This window comes from Pyrus communis, chromosome 5 (assembly GCF_041283825.1).
Source record: "Pyrus communis isolate YQ-2024b chromosome 5, ASM4128382v1, whole genome shotgun sequence".
Lineage (NCBI taxonomy): Eukaryota > Viridiplantae > Streptophyta > Magnoliopsida > Rosales > Rosaceae > Pyrus > Pyrus communis.
In genome coordinates, this window is record NC_142569.1 from 5,977,539 (window position 1) to 6,003,449 (window position 25,911).

The 25,911-nt window shown below is 36.8% G+C and overlaps 1 protein-coding gene and 1 non-coding gene across 3 annotated transcripts; both read right to left on the reverse strand.

Moving 5' to 3' along the window:
- Positions 1-252: 252 nt before the first annotated feature.
- Positions 253-5,429, reverse strand: LOC137726541 (uncharacterized). Of its 2 annotated transcripts, none has more exons than XM_088693945.1 (14): positions 5,005-5,429; positions 4,683-4,916; positions 4,390-4,564; positions 4,224-4,307; positions 3,773-4,014; positions 3,074-3,311; positions 2,554-2,633; positions 2,405-2,489; positions 2,049-2,180; positions 1,826-1,939; positions 1,668-1,715; positions 1,087-1,171; positions 866-922; positions 253-770 (listed from the first exon to the last, which is right to left on the reverse strand). In XM_088693945.1, exons 2-14 carry the CDS (start codon positions 4,886-4,888, stop codon positions 628-630), a joined length of 1,689 nt encoding a protein of 562 aa, XP_088550071.1. In that variant the 5' UTR covers positions 4,889-4,916; positions 5,005-5,429; the 3' UTR covers positions 253-627. The 2 variants fall into 2 exon arrangements, with proteins under 2 accessions (XP_088550071.1, XP_068321573.1); XM_068465472.2 differs by having other exon boundaries at positions 5,009-5,097.
- A 449-nt stretch (positions 5,430-5,878) lies between these two features.
- On the reverse strand, positions 5,879-5,949 carry TRNAG-GCC (transfer RNA glycine (anticodon GCC)). The gene has a single exon. It is a non-coding gene; the product is annotated as a tRNA-Gly (tRNA).
- Between the last annotated feature and the right edge of the window lie 19,962 nt (positions 5,950-25,911).

Here is a 25,911-nt window from a genome sequence, read left to right on the forward strand (position 1 = left end):
AAGTGCTTTCTAGAAAACACTCGAGGTTTCTAATAAAATGCTATGTCCTTCAAATAAAATCGCTTTTACTGTATATAAACAATCACAAACGGAACCTTAGTTCATTGTAGTTTTGGGCCCATTCTTCTAATCAAAACAAGTATATGGAGGCTGGTACTACCAGGCATTACGGACATTAAAGAAAAGTTGTTCATCTCTGAGTTTCTTTACTATTGATTTCCAAGGGTTAGAAATTAGAAACAAGTCAAAACATGAAAATGTTAATGGATGCACTTGAAGTTTACAACAATAAATGAAAAAATTTACATGTTGTAGGTACGAAAGAATGAGTGTCGCTTAACTCCAACGATATGTTCTGTCACTAAAACTCCATACGAGCACAAAGAGGCTCACTATAACCTTGGTAATAGACAACGATTTTGACATAATTGACTATATAACATGTCAACCTATTCTATAAAGCAACAACATGACCTTGACAAACGACGACTCATAAATCAATCATTAAACGTAGCCTAATTGTCAAGCTCGACCTCCCTTCCTCTTAATCTACATGATTATATGGTGACTGGACACACAAGAAATTATACTTACGAATGCTGGATAATAGCTCGTACACTTTGCTTGTTATCTTCGTGGAGGTTTGTGTTGAGGTAGTGGGGGTCTAGTAGATTGCCGTGAAGGCTGAGAGCCTCCTGCGACACCCAACTGGTTGGGCACATGTAAGGGAGGGGTTCCGTTAATTGGTGAGTCCGGAGGATCAGGTGTGTCTGGAGAAAGCAAACAAGTGGAGGTCTGAGACTGCAAATACAATCTAATACTAAACAGATGATACTGAGGAATTCTGATTGCAACAAACACATACCAAATAATGATTTAACAGATGGTCGTTTTGGCTTGGTATTCTTTTTCTTCAACTCAGCTGCATCAGAGTGAGAGCATTTGATGGTCAGTGAAGCTCTAACATTACACCAACCGAATGCCTCATCCAGTCATCCCCACCCCCATCACAAATAAAAGTTCTACCAATTTCTATATATTACCGATTGACGCCTATTTATACACATTAATTCCTATCAAACTTACCAATGCCAGGCATATGATGCTCATCAACAATTTCAAAATTCTTGTAGGTATAGCCGACGAAATTCGTATCCGTGGAGGAAAGCATCTGGAATGAGTGAAATAAGATTAAACAGTCAACATATATAAATAACAGGAATACAGAAAGACAAACACTAGCACAGAAACAGCAAAGAAAGACCAATCCACGAAGAAACTAATTTATGAGGGGCTGAAAACAAAAGAAACCCGAGACTAATCATAACACTTCCAAAAGAATTAGGTACTTCCCTTTAAAATTACATATGATAAAATTTGATTTTCCATATTTTTGTGATATTCATAATAACTAATATATTTGATAAGATTTTGCGAAACAACTATCACATTAGTGTAAAAGTAATTGATTGATTGAAGATTAGAGGAACGCCTAGTGTAGGAGAACTACTTTCACATTAACTTCCTACACAACCAAACTTAGTGCAAGCTCTATTCTTCCCTTCTAGTTCAAGATGACTATCAAATCCTGTTTTCCAGTACTTCTGCCGAAGCTAATTTGCAGGAACACCATATAGATGCAAACTCAAGTAAACTTTGATACTTGCCTTTCTCCATGGACCAGATTTTGTTGAAGTCTCTACCGGAGCCCCCAACTGCAACCATGAAAACAAAAAGGAATTCAAAATAATGGTAAGCAGATAAGGTCCGTTAGGAAAAGATAGGAAACATCCAACACTTGGATAGGTATCATCATTTTGCTCACCTCATCGAACTTCTCAAAGTTTTGAGTATCTAACTCATTGTTGACCTCTGGTATGAAAGCCGCTTCCATCTGATATAATCTATCCCATTGTAACCCATCAAACCATGGGTGTGCCTAACATAAGGAAACACATTTAAACTCTTTTTTTCTTTAACCAAACAAAAGATCTGTCAGCCATTAATAATAGTGAGAGAGAGAGAGAGAGTCTGTCAAGCATACTAACTTTTATTTCATGAGCTCCTTGCGTCCCAAGCCTCTGCTCAACATTGCAGAGGAGCTTGCAAATGAGATCCTTAGCTTCAGAAGAGAGCTTTGCTTCCCCTGGGAATTTCAGATGAGTTCTCCAGTTAACAATCTGCATGGCATAACTAACCATTGGTTTGATAACATTCATAAGGATATGCAAATAAGATGTCAGCAGGAGATTTCTCGATAATACCGCTTAAAAAATAACCATAGTTCCAGAAAATAAGAATACAGCAGGACTCCGTTTCTCAAATCTGCATTGCTAAACCTATTCAGAAATCTGAATGTTGCATATTACAAAATATTCAAACAAAAAATCAAAATTCAGTTTACCTTTCTGCATGTTGACATTGGTTCATCAGAATAGAAAGGTGGAAATCCTACAAGCATCTCATACATGATTGCACCAAGAGACCACCTGATAGAGAAATTTTGTTACAATATGTCCCATGGTGAAAAATGTGCGAAATCAATGAACTAACCAGTCACATTCCATTCCATATCCTTTCTTCAGCAATACTTCTGGAGCAATGTAATCTGGAGTTCCAACTGTTGAATAAGCCTAGATGGCATATGAAAGGACCATTTTATTTAAATATCTGAAGATTCGTTACAGAACACTTGAAGAGACAAGCGAATCATAATTACTGGACAAACGGAATTAACAAGAAGTTCCTTTCTCAAGTACAAACTGTAAGCAACAAAGCATAGCACCAAAAAATGATACTTTTCCTTAAAGATAGTATTATTGCCGTTGTGCATCCGATTTTATGTAATATCCGTGAGTGTATATGCCAATCGATAACCACAAGGCTGCTGTTTAAATAATTCCTAGATAGTATATCTCTTTTTCCTTGCTTCCTCTTTCAACAAGATTCTGATTGGAAGTATAATCTAGCACAGGAATGTAGAAGTACTCTAACTGGAGGTCCTGTCCCAAACACTAGCAGTAGCAACAATAGTCCAAAAGATGAGTAAACCAAGAAATGAAACAGAACATACCAGCATTCGCCTGTTCTTTTGCCAGTGCAATAACTGTTCCTGTTGGGTCCGTTTTGGTGTTGTGGGAACGTTAGAATGTTTATGACTCGCTGAAGGGGATTTTGAATTCCCTCCAACTGCGTTGCCATTCTCAGTAAGATCTGGAAAGCTATTAGATCCCAAAGGTTTACACAACCCAAAATCTGAAAGCTTCATGTGGCCGTAACGGTCAAGCAGTAAATTATCAGGCTTAATATCCCTACAAAAGATATTTAAATTCAGGCTTACATGATATATGAAGGGAACATCTGAGAAGCAAATAAATAAACATAGTTATGCAACAAATAAAGCTAACGGATAGAAACCTCAAGGATAACTCTGATAAAACATGGAGAAGGTTGCATGGCCAATGGCTTAAGCTTCGGTCAGTTACACAATAATTAAGGTTCTGATAGAATGGTTGTAAGTAAACATTAACATCTACGTTACTGGCAAAACTATATTCAAGCCTATATATTTCTAGTTTCCAAGGCAAACCATTTTGAAAGCAGGATATTATGTTTAGGTATTAGCAAGCTAGTGACTAATGCTACCGTAAACCACCTACAAGATTCTGCCTCTGCCGATAGCATTGTGGGGCTAACATAATTGTATTCCAAGTCTAATCAACAGGCGATCGAAATTCCAACTCAGTAAGTGCACAGATCAATGAATCAATACCTGTGGATGTAGTTGTGCTTGTGAATAGACTCAATGGCAAGGACCGTCTCTCCAACGTAAAACCTGGCTTCATCTTCAGTCAAGATATCTTTGCGCATTAGTAATGTCATCATATCACCCCCGGGAAGATATTCCATTATAAGATACAAAAATTCCTCATCTTGAAAGGAGCAATAGAGCTTAACGATGTAAGCACTATCAACCTCAGCAAGAAGATTTCTTTCAGCTTTAACATGTTCCACCTTCCAAAAATGAAATCAAGCATGAGTGACGACGAACTTATCAATAGTAGAGTAAAGAAAAAGCAAGCACATTTCTTCCAAGTTCCTTTCTTTTCGGGTGGGCAAGTTCTTTCACACAATTCAGTTTAAATTCATAGTTTTTTCAGCAAGATTTAATTCAACTTTATGATAAATACAGTTATGAATCATGATCATTGGTAAAGCGGTACCTGGCCTCTCCGGAGCATCTCCGATTTCTTGAGCTTTTTCATGGCGTAGACCTGACCAGTAGATTTCTCTCTGCAGATTCTGACCTGCATTTTTGCAACATACGATATAAAGCCAATGCAATCGACATAAACAAAAAGCCAATTGACAACAAAGTATATTGATAACCTCTCCGAATGCACCCCTTCCGATGATGGTCAACAGCTGAAAGTCATCAACCCCCATTTTATGCCTCTGAAGATGCATGTACTCCGTCTCCTTCTGCTCCAAATACTTCAACACATTCATCTGATCCTCCTGCGAAACATCCGCGTCGGCGAGCCGCCTTTCGAGCATCCACCGCCTGCAATTCCACACAAAAACACCACATTCAACCCCAAATCCACACAGTCAATCAACCAGCTTCAATTCCAAAAATGCTGCAGAATTTGACCGAGTCAAAGCCAGTCAACTCAACTCACCTCTCCTTCCTTTCCTGCAAGGACTTCATTTGCGCCTTGTAGTGGTTCTCAATGTACTGTTTGGCCGCCTCCACCTTCTGTTTGGTCACGCTCGACGGCGCCTCATCGGAAGCAGAATTCTGCTGCTCAGCCTTCGAACCCTCCGCCGCCGCCTTCTTCTTCGCCCTCGGCTGAAACTTCTGAAGCCAACTCCTCGCAGAATCCATGTCTGAAAATTTACAGTCCTCCTCCTCCCTGTAATCCAATCCAACTCAATTTCCCCCAAAAAAAAAAAAAAAATTTGGAAACGTAATAATTCGTTATTAATGACGAATTAAAATACTAACCGAATGCAGAGAAGATTGCATCGACTTTCTCTTCTGCTTCCTTTTCTTACTTTAAAACTCAGAAGACTCGGGCGGAAAAACAAGATTAAGTCATTAATTTCGTTTTAAATCGAAATTAATTAATTAATTTAAGACAGGATGATCGAAATTACAGAAGAGTCCTTTCGTTGGAACACTAGAGAAAATAATGGATGCGTGAAAAGAAGGGTAATATGGGGAAGTACGAGTTTTGCGATGTTAATTAGGAGTCGTGAAAATCACAACGACGTCGACAGGGGGATTGCCGTCGCGGTAAGGTGGCCCTGGCAGCCGGTAACTGGAGGGGAAAGTGACCGGCAGTTGGTGTTTGGAACCGACACGTGTCGGCGAACGTAATGGCACGAAGGTTATGGGCATAAAGACGCGCGAACTTGTGATTGACGCGTTTTTTGGGGGTCCCAGAACCCGGGTTTATATTGGCGGTTGAAAACGCGTGGGAAATTAAACCCTGGTTAAGATTATTTTCTTTATTACAACTTATTATTACGGTTTAGTGATATTTCTTTTTACAGTAAAAAATTTTATGTTGGATTATCATCAAAGCAGATTTGAACTACATTATCTAGTGATATTTCTCTTTACAGTGAGAAGTCTTAAGTTCAATTATCGTTGAAGCAAATTTGAAGTACATTAATGCTAGTCTATTGTAAAACTAAACTCATCCCTTAATGTAAATAATAAAATTCGTTAAATAAAAATAAAAAATAAAAAAAATCATTTTCTTTCTTTTCAATGAGGTAGGTGAAATCTTGTTGAGTAAAATTACATCGGAATGAAAGTTGTTGAGAAAATGAATGCGCAAATTATAGGACCAATTAGTTAAAAACAGTTTGCATCAGCCGGGAATCGAACCCGGGTCTGTACCGTGGCAGGGTACTATTCTACCACTAGACCACTGATGCATTGTTAAAATGTTCGTCTCTTCAAGTTATATTTATATAGAACTTGGTCTCTCCATGATATATAGCTCGATTGCAGAGGAGTCTGTCCCCTCGGGGGCATCTCCGCCATCCCTTCGTCCAGCCGGGGACATCCCATACCTTTTTTCTAGTCGTTATCTCTTCTGCTCCAAAATATACGGCTTCACATTCTCTAGGGTTTTGTTTTTGTTCTTTCTTCAATAAGTTATTCACTTTAAGCAACCAGGTAACTACTTAATTGGTCCTTAGTAAACAATTATTTTCTGCACAATGCTCCAATACAAGTTGACGACAATCATGCACTACTTGTGTCGGCCTTCTCAAAGGCACTCCATTTTTAAAGGATTTGCGGCATGTCAAGTCCTGATAAGATTCTTTTTTTTTTGCATCAATTTCCAAAATGGTAAGCCTTTAAAATTCACTTCCCTTGTACTATAAACTGCAATTTGCCACAACTACTTAGGTCAGGCAGGAAGGTTAGCTGCATTCTTTTCAATGTTAATTCTTGGATTAGACATTGCAACACAAGCACAATATATACGTCCTGTGGGTCAATAACGTGATTAGTCCTCGAGACCCTATGGCCCTACGGTAATTAGGAACCTAAAGACTTTCTAATTAAACCCACCACCTTTTGTTGCTTAAAGTTGGGACTACATGACCCATATCTCCTTATCTTACCAGAATCATTTGATTAGGTCCTAACCAGAATCATTTGCCTATATTATAATCAACAAAGTACTTCTATGATTGCGTACAAAGAGGGTGCAAGTTTCAGTTGTCACATTGATCCGACGAGCTAAGGAGAACTTACACACCTAATACTGTAAGATTATGCCCGTTGAGATTGCTTCTAGGATGGTTAAAAACACTTTATGACAATGTACACTTTGCACAAAAAGTTAAAGTGCTTATGAAGAAGTACTCGATAGATGTTTCTTTACAAATCTTTTGAATTTTTAATGAAAATTTCTAGGTGTTTTTAGGAAAATCACTTATTGGCTCAAAGTGGAGGGATTTTATTAATGTGATATTAATCACTTGATCACGATCGACAACAATTTATGTTACTTTTTTCCTATGGATTTAAGAAAGATAATTGTTCTTACAAATTATTTTATTTGCATACAGCGAGAGCGATAAACATGACGAGAAAAACTAAAACATGTTCAAGACTTGATCATGTTTGCCAGTCATAAACCTTTTCCCAGAAATTCCCCTTGATGTGGAATAAGGACAGTCCTTGATCTTCCGCTTTCCATATGCAATGAGCCCCCCCACACCTGCCAATAAACTTATCACTCGGAAAGAATACATTGATCTTATGAGCATGGTAATTCGAGTATGAGAAATCGCAATCCCAAATTGACTCGAAGTCGAGGTGAAATTTCCATTCCCACTCCTGGTTGGGTGGAAGATAACGAACACCAAGATCATCGTCTTGTGACCAGCAATGGTATGTGAGTTGTTGGTTGTTGCCAAGATTGTTAACAATACGCACAAAGCGCTTTCGACCAGGCCATAAACCTGCGGTGGCACTCGGGCCAAATGCCAAAGCAACGAAGAGCGATAAATAGAACAACTGCATAACTGTATTTCCCTTCATCTTTCTTTCGACCTGAGTGTGTTATTTGATCCTGTATATGCATTGTAGCCTTCTGCTTTTATAGCAGGAAGAATGCTTCATTTCTTCTTCAAATTATTAATTGTGAGGGATATAAACCATATGATAGGATTAATTAGGGTATAACGTTCGTAATCTTACCTGTTATAATGTCTGCACACATGTAGGGAGATCAAAATACATACAAGGAAAACAATTGTTCTATATACAAGGAAAAAACTGCCGTGTTAATTTGAATCTATCGTCTGAGTCAAAAGGATAGAACATGTTCTTAATTGTAATATGCATATTCATATAGAAGTAGTTACGTGGTATAGATTTATAATCTTCCTTTTTTTTTTTGTTTGGGTTTAACACAACATTCCATAAGGTATTCCAAGGATCAAACCATTATCTTTTTATATTTCCTCAAATATTCTCATTAAGGTTGTAATATGCATGAATGTTCATATAGAAGTAGATACGTAGTATAGATTTATAATCTTCCTTTTTATGTTTTGACACAACATTTCATAATTAATGTATTCCAACAATCAAACCGCTTATCTTTTTTATATTTCCTCAAATATTCTCATTAAGGCTAATATTTTGTAATGTTCTAGTATAGATTTATAATCTTCCTTTTTTGTTTTGACACAACATTTCATAATGTATTCCAACAATCAAACCGTTTATCTTTTTTATATTTCCTCAAATATTCTCATTAAGGCTAATATTTTGTAATGTTCTAGTATAGATTTATAATTCTCCTTTTTTGTTTTCACACAACATTTCATAATGTATTCCAACGATCAAACCCTTTATCTTTTTTATATTTTCTCAAATATTTTGTACCAAAATTCACTCAAATTTGAAACCATCCTTAAATTAAATTGTAGTAATTTAGAACATCATTCAGATATTATCCACACAAAATTTAGACAAATCCAAAATCATTAAGACATTTATTTGTAGTAAAAAATAGACGAGTACAATCTAGTGGTATTCTTTTTCATAAGTGAGAGGTTTTAGGTTTAATTATCGCCAAAGGTGAATTTGAACCACATTATTGCTAACCCATTTTGAGGCATGCCCCACTCCCCCATCCCTTATATATAATATCGTTTGTTCAAAAAAAAAAAAAAAAAACAAATACGATTCTACAAAGAAATCCTAAATCCTAATCCAACTGTTATATAGTTTCAGATTTGGATAATTTTTTGTAAATACGATCATTGAAAGGGAAACCTAAAAAATAGAATGTTCCGGGTGTTGAAATACATAAAAACTTTTTAGTTCGCTGATATAGCATGAGTAAGGTTTACAATGGGTTTGTCATAATAATGTAGTTCAACTTCGCATTTGGTGAGAATCGAACCTAAGACCTCTCACTTCTAAACAAAGAAGAATACTATTAGACTATAGTATTAAGTAACTATTTGATGACATATTTGTTGCATGATTAAAATAGAATACCCGCCTGCGACCTCATCTCCCTCCTCCAAAAGAATCCAGCGTCTCCACTTATTTCTCCCAAAAATATTATTCTTGTCACACTTTTCATACTATATTTGTATTATCGTTCAAATAGAGATATGACCAACATATGTTGACTATCTCTACATATGATACAAATGTAGTATGAAAATGTGGTAAGTGTAGCATTATTCTTTAATTTCCGTGCCGGTCATCTCTTTCTCTCTTTGCATCGGAAAGTTATTGGGTCATGAACAAGGCAAAGAAAAGTTGTTTATGCCAAGAGTAATAGTAGAGAGACTATATTTGTAGACAAACTTTGTAAACTAAATGACATAGAAGTTAATATTTGAATTATTACTTAGGCGTTGATAAACGTACTCATTTTCTAATGATGACACATCATTGAATTTACAATTTTGTCTCCAAATTTAATTTCTATAGCATTACATGGATGCTCATCTCCCCCACCCCAATCTCCATCCTTCACTTTGACTTCTTGTTTCCATGGCAGTCATGGCTGTCATCGACCAACAATTCAATAGCTTTGTCAAAACACAAAAATGAAAAATCCCAACTCCAATCCAAAAGAAAAATCTGGAACTTGGGGCTGTTCTGCGACTGATGAGTCTGCAGGGTGAATTCCCAGGTTCAAATTCGACTGATCTGGGCTCCAATTTGCAGGTTCTTTTGAGGAGGAGAAGGCTAAATGATTTGACAAAATTACCTTGTTCCTTTTTTAAGAAATTTTACAGAATCACGGCAAACCGAAGCAAAAAAATGAATTTCTACGTGCAAATACTTTGCTCACCACCCTAAACTAGAGTGTATGGTAATCATTTGTAATGTCACATTTCACTTAACTTTGGTTAATTTTTTTTCAAAATTGAAAAAGTAACATCTAATGTGAAAATTAACTAGAACTGGTAAAGAACATGACAAATGATAAAGTATATGGTGTATACACCATAGTTTGGTGGTGAGTAAAAATGCTGAGATTAAGTTCAAATTTCAAGATGTATAGCAAAAAATACGACACTCATCAACGAAATGAAACTAACACAAGATAAAAATGAAACTTATTATTGGTATTATTGATCACTGCGAAAACAGAAATATATAATGGCCATTCCTAATGACCTCGTTTTATATATGAAATCACGCAGCAAGATCTTTGTTCCATGGACGACACCGGCCCCGGGAGCCATACAAACAAGGGCCATCTTGACGTACTTCCCAAAAGCAATTTCGACAAGTATCCCTGTCTTGCCTGTATATATCAAACCACCTAAATTGATTCGACCATGTGAAGCCGCAAAAGAATAGTGTTTTCATCCAAATAGTCTTTACTCCGAACTCAAAATCGTAGATTTCGTTCGGACGAATCACATGCTCACCGAGATCATCGTTACCGGATTTACAATGAACCTTCAAGTCCACGGCTGACTCCAGGGTGTTCTTGATAGTAACCTTTATGTGCCTGGTGCCAAAGATGTTATCAACGCTGTATGCAGCACTGGTGGTTTTTAAAGTAATAACTAGCACCAACACAAAGAGAATCACATTTCTTGGGAAGGGACTCATTTTTTTCTTTTGTTCTTGAAGCAGTAGAGCAAAGTTTAGGTCGTGGAGGGAGAACGTCTCTCTATCTCTCGAATTTATAGTGCTTGTCCAAAGTCTCTCCTAGCAATTGAAGCCAAATGCCGGTTTCATTCATGCATGTTAATTTTCTTGGCAATGAAAACCAGATAACTTTTCCAGCATATAACATTAAACGATTATACCATTTTCGTATGGATGCTGATGTGTATGAAATTGTTAATCTTGCAAGGAAATATTGATGCAAATTTTAATCTATATATAAATTGTTAATCTTTCAAGGAAATATTGATGCAAATTTTAATTTATATCTATATATATATTGATTTATTCATAATTCCAAAAATGTTTAATTTATATATAAAATCAAATGATACAGCATCATCTTCTTAATTGTCACATGCATGTATGCGCATAAATACGTTATAAAGTCAAATCTATAATCATAAATACTCAATTTTTTTAGAAAATTTTCATTATGATCGGAATATGAATGGTAGGTACACCACGTATTTTTATGTAAGTGGTGAAAATAATTTTTTTTTTTTTTATGTTATTAACTTTTTAGCACACATATCCCACTATTTGTATAGTGACACGTAGTGTATCACCCCTTGTCCCAGTCACACTGAATAATCTCTCAAGAACATGACGTTCTATCCTTTTGGATGAAATTATGGAATCGGATTTATACGGCAATTTTTCCTTGTATGTATAACGCTCGTTATCCTTAATTTGGCTCACCCTGTATGTATATATGCACTATGCAGACAAAGGTAAGATAAGGAATGTTATATATGGATAGATTACATTTGTATCAAAATTTCCTTGAAAGATTAACAATTCCATCCACATTTGCATCCCTACGAAAATGGTAACATCGTTTAATGAATTTGGATGAGCACTAAATTCGAGAGATAGAGACGTTCTCCCTCCACGACCTAAATTTTGCTCTACTGCTTCAAGAACAAAAGAACAAAATGAGTCCTTTCCCAAGAAATGTGATTCTCCTTGTGTTGGTGCTACTTATCACTTCAAAAACCACCAATGCTTGGAGAAATTTTTAGTTGTGACGGGAACATAGATGGTACACCATGTGTTTTTATGTAAGTGGTGGAAAATTTTAATTTTTAAGTTATTAATCTTTTAACACACATAACCAATCATTTCTATAGGAACACGTGATGTACCACCTCGTGTGACGATCACACTAAAAAATCTCTCCAATGCTAGGACCATCCTTCGCAGGCACATAACCGTTACTATCAAGAACAACCTAGAGACAAAGGTGGATTTGAAGGTTCACTGTAAATCCGCTGATGATGATCTCGGCGAGCACATTATTCGTCCGAGCGAAAACTATGAGTTTAAGTTTCAACAACATATTTTTATCGTGAAACATTTTTTTTTTTGCGGCTTCACATTTTCGAATCAATTTCATTGATTTTATATATACAAGCAAAACAGAGATGAGTGTCGGCATTGCTATTGGTATGTAGGTGAGGATGGCCCTTGTTTGGATGGCACGGCTTGTTCTCCGTGGAACCCAAAACTTGGTGCATAAGGAATATAAAAAGAGGTCTATAAGGAATGACCATTATGTATTTCCATTTCCACATTGAATAATATGAAGATTATATTTCATTGAATTCCTTTGCCTTGACATAGTGTAACAGTGTTTGAATCACGCACAATACTTTTCGAAATTCGAATTTAATCTCTCTCTCCTTCTGAAACAAAAATATAACCTTTACACCTTGAAACTCAATTTTTACTCCATTTTATCGCTATTTTGTTAATTTCATAAAATAAATAAATAAAAACACGAAATGTGGTGTCATAGCAGAAATATTGATTATGCAGCGAAGAAAAATGAGAAGGGTAATTTTGTCAAATTATTTATCCTTCTTCCTCCTCAAAAGAACCCGCAAATTGAAGCCCCAAATCCTTCGAATTTGAACCTGGGAATTCACCCTGCAGACTCATCAGTAGCAGAAAAGTCCCAAGTTCCAGATTTTTCTTTTGGATTGGAGCCGGGATTTTTCATTTTTGTGTCTTGGCAAAGCTATGGAATTGGTAGTCGATGAAAGCCATCACTGCCATCGAAATAAGTAGTCAATGCCATCACTACCAAGTTTTTAATAGACCAATGGTGTACTTTTTTTGGATAAACAGTATTTAAATTAAGCGATAGAGAGTGGGTTAAGCCTTACACTGAATTAATCATAATAATGTGATTCAAATTAGTCTTTTGGCGATAATCGAATCTAATGTTAGAATATGATTATAATAACATGATTTTCACAATATGTGTAATCATGAGTGAAGGTACACTATAACATTAGTGTACCAATATACATATGATTGTAGTGAAATAAGTTAATTAATGAATAAAGAAGGGGAATTTTAACGAAAAATTCATGGTACTGTTCACTTTAACGAAAAACCATATTTTTACACTAAAAAATCAATCATGGTACTATTCACTTTCATTAGTTTTCTTATAAAGAAAATAATATTCACCTTCATTACTATTCACTTTCACTGAAAAAATCAATCATCGTTAAAACTCAAAATTTACAAGCTATTTTCATTAGTTTTCTTATAAAGACAATAATATAATATAATTAATTCTAAAGGATGTGAATATTTGTATTCAACGAGAAAAGTTGTAGCTTCCTCTGAAGAATACAACTCCTCTTGAAAGAGTATTCCATCTCTATATATTCACCAAATTCCTTTATGTCAGTACAATTCAATTCCATCCACCATGTTTGATCCATATCATTCACACCATATTGTGATCAATAGTCTAAGCAACATTGATCATCGGTCCTGTGAACTACCCAATTTCTATTATCTAAGATCTCTCAATTACAAGTAAAAAAGAATAACTAGCACCACGTGTTTTTATAAAATGAAATTTTTTTTAGAAAATTTTCATTGTGACCGGAATACGAATGGTACACCACGTATTTTTATGTAAGTAGTGAAAATAAATTTTTTTTGTGTTATTAACTTTTTAGCACACATATCCCACTATTTGTATAATGACACGTGATGTACTGTCACATCCCGGCCCGGGACGGATCACTTCCCGGGCTCGCTCCACCACCGTAGCACGATATTGTCCGCTTTGGGCTTACCATTCCCTCACGGTTTTGTTTTTGGGAGCTCATGAGCAACTTCCCAGTGGGTCACCCATCATGGAATTGCTCTAGCCCCCTTCTCGCTTAACTTCGGAGTTCCTACGGAATCCGTAGCCAGTGAGCTCCCAAAAGGCCTCGTGCTAGGTAGGGATGAGAATATACATTTAAGGATCACCCCCTGGGCGATGTGGGATGTCACATGTACCACCTCTTTATCCCAGCCGGTCACACTGAATAATCTCTTAAGAACATGACGTTCTATCCTTTTGGGTGGAATTATGGAAACGGATTTATACGGCAATTTTTCCTTGTATGTATAACGCTCGTTATCCTTATTTTGGCTCACCCTATATGTATGTATGCACTATGCAGACATAGGTAAGATAAGGAATGTTATATATGGATATATTACATTTGTATCAAAATTTCCTTGAAAGATTAACAATTTCATCCACATTTGCATCCATACGAAAATGGTAACATCGTTTAATGAATTTGGATGAGCACTATAAATTCGAGAGATAGAGAGACGTTCTCCCTCCACGACCTAAATTTTGCTCTACTGCTTCAAGAACAAAAGAACAAAATGAGTCCCTTCCCAAGAAATGTGATTCTCCTTGTGTTGGTGCTGCTTATCACTTCAAAAACCACCAATGCTTGGACCCTCCTTCGCAGGCACGTAACCGTTACTATCAAGAACAACCTAGAGACAAAGGTGGACTTGAAGGTTCACTGTAAATCTGCTGATGATGATCTCGGCGAACACATTATTCATCCGAACGAAAACTATGAGTTTAAGTTCACAACAACGTATTTTTATCGTGAAACACTATTTTTTTGCGGCTTCACATTTTCGAATCAATTTCATTGGTTTGATATATACAAGCAAAACAGAGATGACTGTCGGCATTGCTATTGGTATGTAGGTGAGGATGGCCCTTGTTTGGATGGCACGGCTTGTTCTCCGTGGAACCCAAAACTTGGTGCATAAGGAATATAAAAAGAGGTCTATAAGGAATGACCATTATGTATTTCCATTTTCACATTGAATAATATGAAGATTATATTTCATTGAATTCCTTTGCCTTGACATAGTGTAACAATGTTTGAATCACGCACAATACTTTTTGGAATTTGAATTTAATCTCTCTCCCTCTGAAACAAAAATATAACTTTACACCTTGAAACTCAATTTTTACTCCATTTCACCGCTATTCTGTTAATTTCGTTTAAAAAAAAATAGAAAAGAAATGTGTTGTCATAGCAGAAATATTGATTATGCAGCGAAGAAAAATGAGAAGGGTAATTTTGTCAAATTATTTATCCTTCTTCCTCCTCAAAAGAACCCGCAAATTGAAGCCCCAAATCCTTCGAATTTGAACCTGGGAATTCATCCTGCAGACTCATCAGTCGCAGAAAAGTCCCAAGTTCCAGATTTTTCTTTTGGATTGGAGCTGGGATTTTTCATTTTTGTGTCTTGGCAAAGCTATTGAATTGGTGGTCGATGAAAGCCATCACTGCCATCGAAATAAGTAGTCAAGGCCATCACTACCAAGTTTTTAATAGACCATTAGTGTACTTTTTTTGGACAAACAATATTTACACTAAGGGATAGAGAGTGAGTTAAGCCTTACACTGGACTAATTATAATAATGTGATTTAAATTCGTCTTTTGGCAATAATCGAATCTAATGTTAGAATATGATTATGATAACATGGTTTTCACAATATGTGTAATCATGTGTGAAGGTACACTATAACATTTGTGTACCAATATACATATGATTGTAGTGAAATAAGTTAATTAATGAATAAAGAAGGGGAATTTTAACGAAAAACTCCTGGTATTGTTCACTTTAACGAAAAACCACATTTTTACACTAAAAAGTCAATCATTGTACTATTCACTTTATCCTTTATTTTATCCTTATTGTTAAAACTCAAAATTTTCAAATCATTTTCATTAGTTTTCTTATAAAGACAATAATATAATATAGTTAATTCTAAAGGATGTGAATAGTTGTATTCAACGAGAAAAGTTGTAGCTTCCTCTGAAAAATACAACTCCTCTTGAAAGAGTATTCCATCTCTATATATTCACCAAATTCCTTTATGTCAGTACAATTCAATTCCATTCATCATCTCTGATTCATATCCTTCACACCATATTATGATCAACAGTCTAAGCGACATCGATCTTCGGTCCTGTGAACTACCCAATTTCTATCATCTAAGATCTCTCACTTACAAGTAAAGAGGAATACCACTAGACCGTAGTACTAAGTGACGGTAAATATATATTTGACGAGTAAATAGGGTTGTATGTAGATAAGACAAAATTCTTTTCTATTTTGTTCCTTATTATAAAGTGGGTTGTAAGTAAATTTTCATATGTATGTAAATAATATGGAAAATTTTATTTGAATCCATTTAACCTCTCTCTACAACCAACTTAAACTTCAAATATGAAAAGTCTTTATTATCGTATTGCATAATTACCATCAAGTACAAGATGATTTTTTTTTTTTTGAACAAACAATATTATCTACACTAAGGGGAGGGGTGACTTAGCCTCATAATGGGTTAGCAATAATGTGGTTCAAATTCGTCCTTGGAGAGAATATAACCTAAGACCTCTCACTTACAAGTGAAGATGAATACTGTTAGACTGTAGTACTAAAATGAAATTAATAGTAAAATAAAAATTACCAATAAACCTACACTCAATAATTAAACACTAACCATCACATAATCTTTCTTCGACATTCTATCGTGGTAAAAATCCTAAGACACATTCATAGAAAAAAAAAATAAAAAGAAAAGACTTTTTTTTTAATGGATGAATAGTGATTTTGAAGTTTTGGATCATCCAACTTTTATTATCGTCATCATGACTATTACCACCACCCTCCATCAACCCCATCACCACCTGTTGACCCTAAAAACTACCAAGCTTACGTGGCGCTCAGACCAAGTAATTAATAAGCTAACTATATCATTCGGTTGTGAACTACATGCAACAGCTTCAAATGATGGAGGTTGGCTAAGGTAGAGCAGGGAAATAGCTCGGCAAAAGTTGCTTTGAGTTTGTCTTCTTTGCTTACTTGCTCGTCTTCCTCCATGATGACAAAGTCGACTTGCGTTGCTTCTTTGGCAACCATGTCACCATCCAAGAAATTTTGTTGGGACATGGTTGGCTGAAATTCAGTCGGTAGAACGTGGACCATGCTAATTTCTATGTTGTCGAGAACCGAAGGGCCTATTGGGTCATGGTTGTCTTCTTCCAAACTAGCGAGCAAAGTATCATGTTTTTGTGTGTCCTCGATCTGATCGATTTTCTTTTCAAGTAATTGTTCCTGTGGCGCATCCACCGGACCTGTTTCATTCTGATTGTTATTCATGAGCTCGCCTGACGTTGGAGACCGGTCTTGTCCTTGTGACGCCGTACGGACACACTCCTGATAGGCAATTCGGGCATCCCTCGTGTTTAGGTAAGCATCTAGACGTGCCATGCATTCTTTCTCATCAGCTATTAGACCGAAAATGGACGCGACTGAGAAGACTCTAAAATGGTATCGTAAATATTGGAGGTCCTCAAGGGAGAAAGAAAGCTCGGTGGTATCTATATCAGTATATGGATCGACCTCGAAGCCGAGAACTCGGGCTTCATGTATATGCTGGAACATGGCCTTCATCCATGGATCAATGGTTTTTTTAATAATCTGCTTGGCATCAGGGCAAGTTAATGCCAGGTTAAAAACCTCTTGACACGCTTTTGGTACTCCGTGCAGGTCATTAACGAAATATTTCGTGTGAACTCCCGTATGTACTTCAAGACTTCGCCAAGAAATTGGGGGTGTAGATTTCATCGGACTTTTATTAATGGATCTTGTGAAGGCAACGGAGGAAGTTTGCATTCTGCTTCCTTCCTGATGTGTTCGAAACGAGGCTTCATCTTCCTAGGCCAAAGAAGAAGTTCGATGCGTTTCTCAGATTTTTCTATTGTGGTCTCAAAATCGTGATTAATCGTCTTCTTTCCCTGAAGTAATTCAGCCATGATTGCCGAGGGTTGTCGATCATCTTCGTTACCTATTATTTCTTTCGGCTGTCATTTGGTAGTTGAAGTAACTCGAGCCGCTTGTCGACGGGGCCATGCAGTCTATTTTCTGGCGTCTGCGTTTCTGTGATTTAGAGAATGCAGTAACATGCAGGTAAGAGAATTATAACTATACCACCGTTGGTCGCATGACTCAGATGGTTTGAAGGTTTTCTGGCTCACGGAAGAACTCAAACTACTAGAGTTGTGCGCGTAATAGTCCTCGTTATAAAATGGTGTGTCGAAATTGAGGAGCCGTCTGGCCGAAGGTGGCCCGTTGATTTGTGTTTGAGGGCAGATCCTATCGAAAACTCCCTAGCGTTGGCCTGCACTGAGCACCTTTTAGGGTGTCATTGCAGTCGTAGGAGGTGGTCGTTATATTATATCCTGAAGTGGTTTCTCCTTTGGCTCAGTGAAGATGACGTTTGTCTTACACCGACTACCTAAAACCACTGGCCTATCCGCTTTCTCTGTGTTGGAGTATGACATGGGCTCGATGATAGCTAGTCCCGTAAAATCTTTATGTGGCTCATTTGAAAATAATCAATCTTGAGCCGTGGTCGAGAATTCAGCTTTGGGATGTGTTGTATTAGAAGGAACTCGACCTTTCCTTTTCTTTTATCCCCTGGCAAACGAGCATCTACCATGTTTATTATCGCTGTAGGAAATGTGTCGGTGTCGATGCCCATTTTCTTTTTTGGAAACTTGAGTTTACCATTGTCAATCCCGCTTTGGATGACATCTCAAAACACGACGCAGTTGTTTGTCGTGTGCTTGTTCAAGTTATGGTACTTGCAATATGTTTTTCCTTTCAATTCTTCAACCTTAGGGATATTATGCCCAAGCCGAAGTTTAATAATTTTGGCAAGTAGCAGTTGATCGAAGATGGTGTTGACCTTAGTAATATCGAAAGTATAAACTTTTATTGTTTTGACGGTAGATTCTTCAGGAGCTGAGCGAGTTTTGGCATATTTGGGATTGGCATAAGCCAACGCCTTGCATATATATGGTTTGTCGATTACTATCTTGAACACGTCTATACTATCATATTCTCCAGCTTCGGCCAACGCATAACTGACTGTGGGGTTTTTTGTAAATTGTTCCTCGGGATGAGGACTTTGAGGTCGTTTCTTCTCGAAGCAGATAATCATATTATTTGACGTGTTGAGCCAACTCATACATATCTCGAAAGTTTGCCCTTATGAATTTCCTTTTGTATTCCATGTCTAGCCCATTCAAGGTGAGCCTGACAAATTCGACTTCAGGGAAAGGTACTCGGCACTAGTTCTTGGCCGATTTAAACCTTGTAAGATAATCCATTGGTGACTCGTCAAATGCTTGAGCCATCTTGGCTAATAAAGAAACTGACATTTCTATTCTCGGCCGATAGAATTGCTCATGGAATTTTTCGACTAGTTCCTCCTAACTTTGGATGGAATTAGGTGGGAGGTTGATGTACCACGCGAATGCCAAGCCCATCAACAAGAAGTTGAATAATCACAGTTTATAGAAGTCATTGTTAGCATCTCTGCATTGTGCAGTGAACCGAGCTACATGTTCTAATGAGAACAGGGACGATTCTCCAGCAAAAAGGCTGAAATCTGGGATCTTAAAGCCTTTAGAATATTCAAACTTTTTAACCTAAACTGGGTATGGATGGATGAATTTTGGGAACTTCTGCCTTTTTTTAAAGGCCGAATCGATCATTCTTTGGACCTCAACCATATCGACGGATGCCATCTCGGCTCCTCGGTCAAATTCGTCTACTTTGCTGCTTAATCCACCCATTTTCTCCAGATCAATCATTTTTAGCCGAGCAGATCCTGTCTCGCCCGATAATGCTGGTATTATATATATTTTTTTTGGAATAGGCTGTCTGGATCGATCGGCGTGCCCAATATTCTGGGTATTGCTAACCAATACCTCAAGCAATCTAGTATGCACGGCTATATAACCACGTACTTCTTCAAGTATCTCTTTTATTTCTCGGCTAAACGTTTGCTCAAACTAACAAGATTGCTCATCAAGTCGTCTTTGGAAAAATGACCTGGTTGGTGGATCAGATGCTTCACCGCCGTGCTCATCACAATCTTTTACTATTCTTTTGACAAAAATTCCTTTTGTCGCTTTGGTGGTGATCTCCGCATCACGAGCCTGTCTGTCGTGACTGACTTCCTTTTCTCGGCGTGTAGCACTTGTGGCTTCGGGTGTGACGGTAGCATGATGATTCTGTGACAAGCCATCATGATCTGGGTTTTAGACCATAGGTGGAAGGTTAGTCGCTGATTTACCCATCCCTGTTTTCTTTTTTACTGACCGTGTCTCAGTGGTCATGAACTTCGTAGCTTCTAGCATTGTGTCCCACTGGTTGTGCCAAAATGTTGACCCTAAAAACTACTAAGCCTACATGGCGCGCAAGCGTAGTAATTAATAAGCTAACTACGTCATTCGGTTGTGTGCAGGGCGTGCCAACTCGTCGGTCGAGCTCGGTCGGGGAGTAAAATATGTTGATGTGGCGTTGGGCGTGCTGCTGATTTCTTGATCTTGCGACTACGCCCGAGGAAGGAACACGTCTCGGCCTTCGGGTTCTAGAGCTTAAAGACAAGGTTGCTGAGAAGTTCAAATATCAAATTCAGCTTTCAATGTGCCGAATATAGTAATCTGGTAACACTTCACTTCACCGAGAAGGCTGATGAGATAACATCTACCAACAAAGACTCGAAAATCCTTGTTGACCGAAACTTGGATAAGTAACCAGTCGGCCTCAAAGTAGTGTTATTTATTCAAAATGAAGGTGCTCTTTGGTGCGCTGATTCTACGGCTCCATTGCTGTTTATCCAAACTAAAGATGTCCCCGGTTGCCTTCACAGTGTTGTTTATCCAAACTAAAGATGTGTCGACGGGAAAAAGAAATTAAAAACCTCAAGGTTGTCGAGAGTTTTCACGTAGAGCAAGACTTTGCGTAGGGCAGTTTGTATGTTAAATTGGAGAGGGCTTAATGTTGCACAATCTTATGTATTTATAGCATTATTTGCTTGTGTTTCTCGTGGAACATTCGTAGCTGGCCGCAACTTGAATCTCCTGAAGATAAGCAGTTAATACAAATAAAACTCTTGATAGCTATCTCTTTCGTTAATTGACCGCTTGACAATGACCCATCCTCATTGGCCGTTGGCTGTTGAATTTGATGGAATCAGACCAATTTTCATGCACATGAAACTCTTTTTATAGGATCTTGAGGAACCATGCAATGTTAGTGCCCATATTTGCGTCCAAGCGCATGCATCGCCAAAGTTTAAACACTTTAGCCCATGCCGTGCTCATCCCTGAAGAATATGCTAATTATTAGCATATATTTCTGTGCTAATAATTATCCCAATCTAGGATGTGCCACTCTATTATTTTTGGTGATCATCAGATACCGCTATTATCCAAAATGACTTATATGCATGGTTGACCGACTCTAAACACACGTGTGCGACATTCCCTGTTGATTCCATCTTGGCATCCCACACATACACGAAGACCATGCATCTTGACAATTCTAATCAAACCCATTATGCTGCTCCAATGTGATAACAAGAATCTCAAGTTCATTTAAACTGGACTGCTTGCTTGGAGATATAATTTGCATATTATCCCGTATAAGAGAATATCAAGATAATTTGTTATTAAAAGATCATAAAATATCCTTTAATAATAACAAAATTATCTTCACTCTTTCATCCAATGCTGTGAAGTTATGCTCACTCAACGACCTTGATTGCACAGGTTGATGGTGTAAATTTGGGTCCAAATACCACCATATCTCCAACATTACTCATCACCTGCAGGAAACCTACTTCTACATCTGCTACTATTGCTGCCAAAACAATAAGCAACATATCAAGATCAACGGCAAGAAAAGGTGTTGGAGTAGGAGAGAGAGCTCGGATATGCTTTCATTAGTACTGCTAACTCTTATTTATGAGATCAAAACCCTACTTATTGTAAGCGTAGGGTTTCTCTGACAAAAGGGTTATCCAACTCTATGGCTCAAGGGGAATCAAGCGTCTAGGATAATTCGCTACATCAACCCTAGTTAATCCACACATACTTTGCTTGTTCTGAATTTTTCTGAATCAAATGTGTTTTTCTTCACTTTTATTATCCCTTTTAATTAAGGAACTAAAGTTCTTTTCTTTAATTAACATGTTCAGTATCTAATTAGTAGTCTTATTGTGTAGATGCACTGCAAACAAGTGAGAGCATGATAATTATTCGTTTCATTTTTTTGTAAGATTTTGTTTGGATACTGTTGAGTGTTTATAATTGATGATGTAATCTTATTATTAGTATATTTTTTATATTCTGAAAGAGTTTCCATTTTTTAGTTTCTAGCTCACTGCATGCCTTGGTAGCTATTATTCCCAGTACTACAAGCCGACCTGCAAAATATGCGTGCATTTATTAAACTAGCTAGGCTTTAGTTAATTTAGTTTGACTCTCATAGAATCATGGCACTGTGTTTAATTAGATTAATAGATTTAATTAACATGGATCTTGAGATTGATCCAGATAACTTCTAATGTGAAAAAACAATGGGCGTAAAGATAAATTTGCATATTGAATTAGGTTTGCGAGAGTAGTTTAGATAGTAAATTTGGGTTTAAAGAGATATTGATAGTTTAATTAAAAATGATATGGATGTAGATAGTAAGCTAGGTGTGGAAATAAGTTAAATGAGTTCAAATAAAATTTCCCTAAGAATGTTGCCTATCATATATATATTTTTATATGCCTTAAATAGTTCTAAAACTTGCAAACTTGCGCGGGACACTTTCGCTAATTTATACTAAATATCTACATTTGTGTGAATATTCATGCATATGACAATTGAATTGAGAACATGATCTTCTATCCCTTTGACTCGGATGATAGATTCAAAGAATACAACAATTATTTCCTTATATATATGACAATTGTTATCCTTATATATTTTGCTCACCCTATCTGTATGCACACATTATAACAGGTAATATTACGAATGTTAAACCCTTTTTATTTTATTTTTATGAAATGGGGTGATAGTGTTCACCAATTATCCACATAATCTTATTAAGAAAAAAAAAAGACAAATGAAGGGGACATAAATCCAAACCTTGTTGATGGAAAAACATGGCTATTAATATGGTAGGGGAATATTTTTAGTTTTTATGTTATTAACTTTTTAGCATGTATATCTCACCATTTGTATAATGACACATGGTGTACCACCTCGTGTTCCGGTCACACTAAAAAATCTCTCCATGTTCTCAATCGTTGTATGCATGTATGCTCATAAATATGCACATATATAGTATAATTTAAGGAGTTGTTATTAACACTCATAAATCTCATTATACAATTCTCACAAGTGCATTTTTCTCTGCACCACATGTGTTTACTGTTAGAACACCAAAATATCTCGAAGGTCAACCAAACATACAATAGGTGCGACGTCTTTGTACTCTTCGCCACACCCGATGCCACACGGGTGCATGGGAGCATATTCAAAGCACCTTTAGTTTTTCTCATCCATTGTTGAGTCACAACTATAATCTATGAAAACAATGTTGTATGTATTGATCTGATCAAGCAAGCATATATCAGCTGTAACACCCCAAAAATTTTGAAGCTAAACACAGTAGTAGGCCAAAACAAAACCATGATTAATCTTACTGTATTAACAACAATGAATTTCCTTATTTAACACTTACTTAAAAAAAATTATTTCGGCTGGATCTAACTTCAGAATTAAATTACCTATATACCCTGTGAAAGGATCAAACCAATCGTAGTTCACCACCTTCTTTAAACAGCGTAACACTACACAAGAAACAATTTGATCTCAAAAGAATTGATCGAAATTCTTTGATCTAATCAGACAATAATATATATACCTTCTTGACTAGAAATTTCAACAATTACATGAAAATAGGACTTACCTCAAAGGATTTCAATTGCATCTTTAGTCACCAGTTTAGTCAGTAATCCCTTCAATTCACTCAACCAACACACACACACACACACACACACACACACACCCACACCCACACCCACATATATACATACACATAGAAAGGAAAAGTTCTTTTTCCCTTGAAGGTCTCGTCCTCCCAGGTAACTCAATGGAACAAATGTATGTTAGGTGGCCGATCAGCTGGAACTTGGGAATCTGATGACAAATATACTTTTTTTTTTCTTTCCAACGAGTTCACCCAAAGGAAAATGATAGGTGATATAAGCTCAAACTTTAGGGAATAAAGTCAATCTCAACTTCTATGTTATTTCCCTTTATTGGATTTCATAACCATCTATTAATTTGTCTTTCCAATTCTTCCATTTAATCATAAAAATTTGAATAACTAAATCATACATCTAAAAATTCAGGGATATTACATTCGACCCCCTTAAAATAAATCTTGTCCTCGAGATTTTCGACCACTAAATAATGAAAGGGATGTAGACATCGAAATTTCAGTAAAACAAATGTTCACCAATGCATTAAAGTTTTGACGTGTCAAGGCATACATGGCATACGCCACGTGTTGTACAAATTGTACACATGGCGTGTGACTCAACAAAATAGGAAGAAATACCCTTGAAGGATTAAACAAGTTTTTCTTCTCATTTTGGGCAATGACAAGGCAAGTACATTTCAATCCATTGAGGATCAAAACAAGTTTTTCTTCTCATGTTGGGTAATGACAAGGCAAGCACACTTCAATCCATTACGGATCAAAGCAAGTTTTTCTCATGTTGGGCAATGACAAAGCATACACATTTCAAGTTTAAAATGGTGTTAAGTGGGAAATTAGGCCATAAGTTAGACCACTTCAAGTTTAAAATGGTATTAAGTGGGAAATTAGGCCATAAGTTAGACCACTTCAAGTTTAAAATGATATTAAGTGGGAAATTAGGCCATAAGTTACACCACTTCAATTTCAATATTGCATTAAGTGGGAAAATTAGGCAATGGTGCTTGGAAAGGAAAAAATATTTTGTGGTGGTGATTCATTCTCAAAGCCTATAAATAGGCTTCTCCATCAAGGTATCAAGCATCAACCAATTCACAAATACATTTCTCTACTCCCAAATTGGAAGAGAACTCCCCAAATCCTTGAAGCTTTGAAACTCTAAAGCTTTCAAGCAAATTCCGAAGGATCAAGAAAGCTCTCTTCGTTCTTCGATAAATCCTCTTTCAAGATCAAGCCCCGACGACCCTTGAAGAAAGTGTTCATCCGTTCATCCTAAGCATAAGCCCCCAACGGCCCTTTGGATCAACAACCTCAACCAATCCACACATCCAATCGTTCTTCAAGATTAAGCCCAAAAGCCCTTGAAGATCCGCTCATCCATCAACCATTATTCAAGATCAAGCCCAAAAGCCCTTGAAGAAATCCACACAACCATTATTCAAGATCAAGCCCCGACGGCCCTTGAAGAAAGTGTTCATCCGTTCATCAACTGTTCATCTTTAGATCAAGCCCCGACGGCCCTTTGGATCAACAACTCATCCACAAACCTACACCCTACAAAGATAGAATCAGAGGACCAAATTTGAGAGAGATCGTAACCCCAAAATCATAAACACAAAAATATTATTTTGTACACGTTATTCTGGTTTCTTGTTTCAAGGAATCTTTCGTGTTCACAAGGGATTTAGGCCAATCCCACAATTCTGTTTATATGGAACAAATCAAAACCTCAATCTACGAGTTCATTTCTTGTTCAAAATAAATAAATAAATAAAAATAACGTTGGTCTTCGTAGATATTAGAATTTCCAGCCACAATCAATGGCAATACCAATAATCAGAATCTCTAACCATAATCAATGGCAATACCAATAATCAAAATTTCTAGCCATAATCATCATTGGCTAAACAAGACGTTACCACAATTCTTTTTCAAAATCCGAGTACAAAATAATCCAACTTGATGACCGGTCCTGCGGCCGAGTACCCTTACTTCAATCGAAATAGTGGATTGAGGAATAAA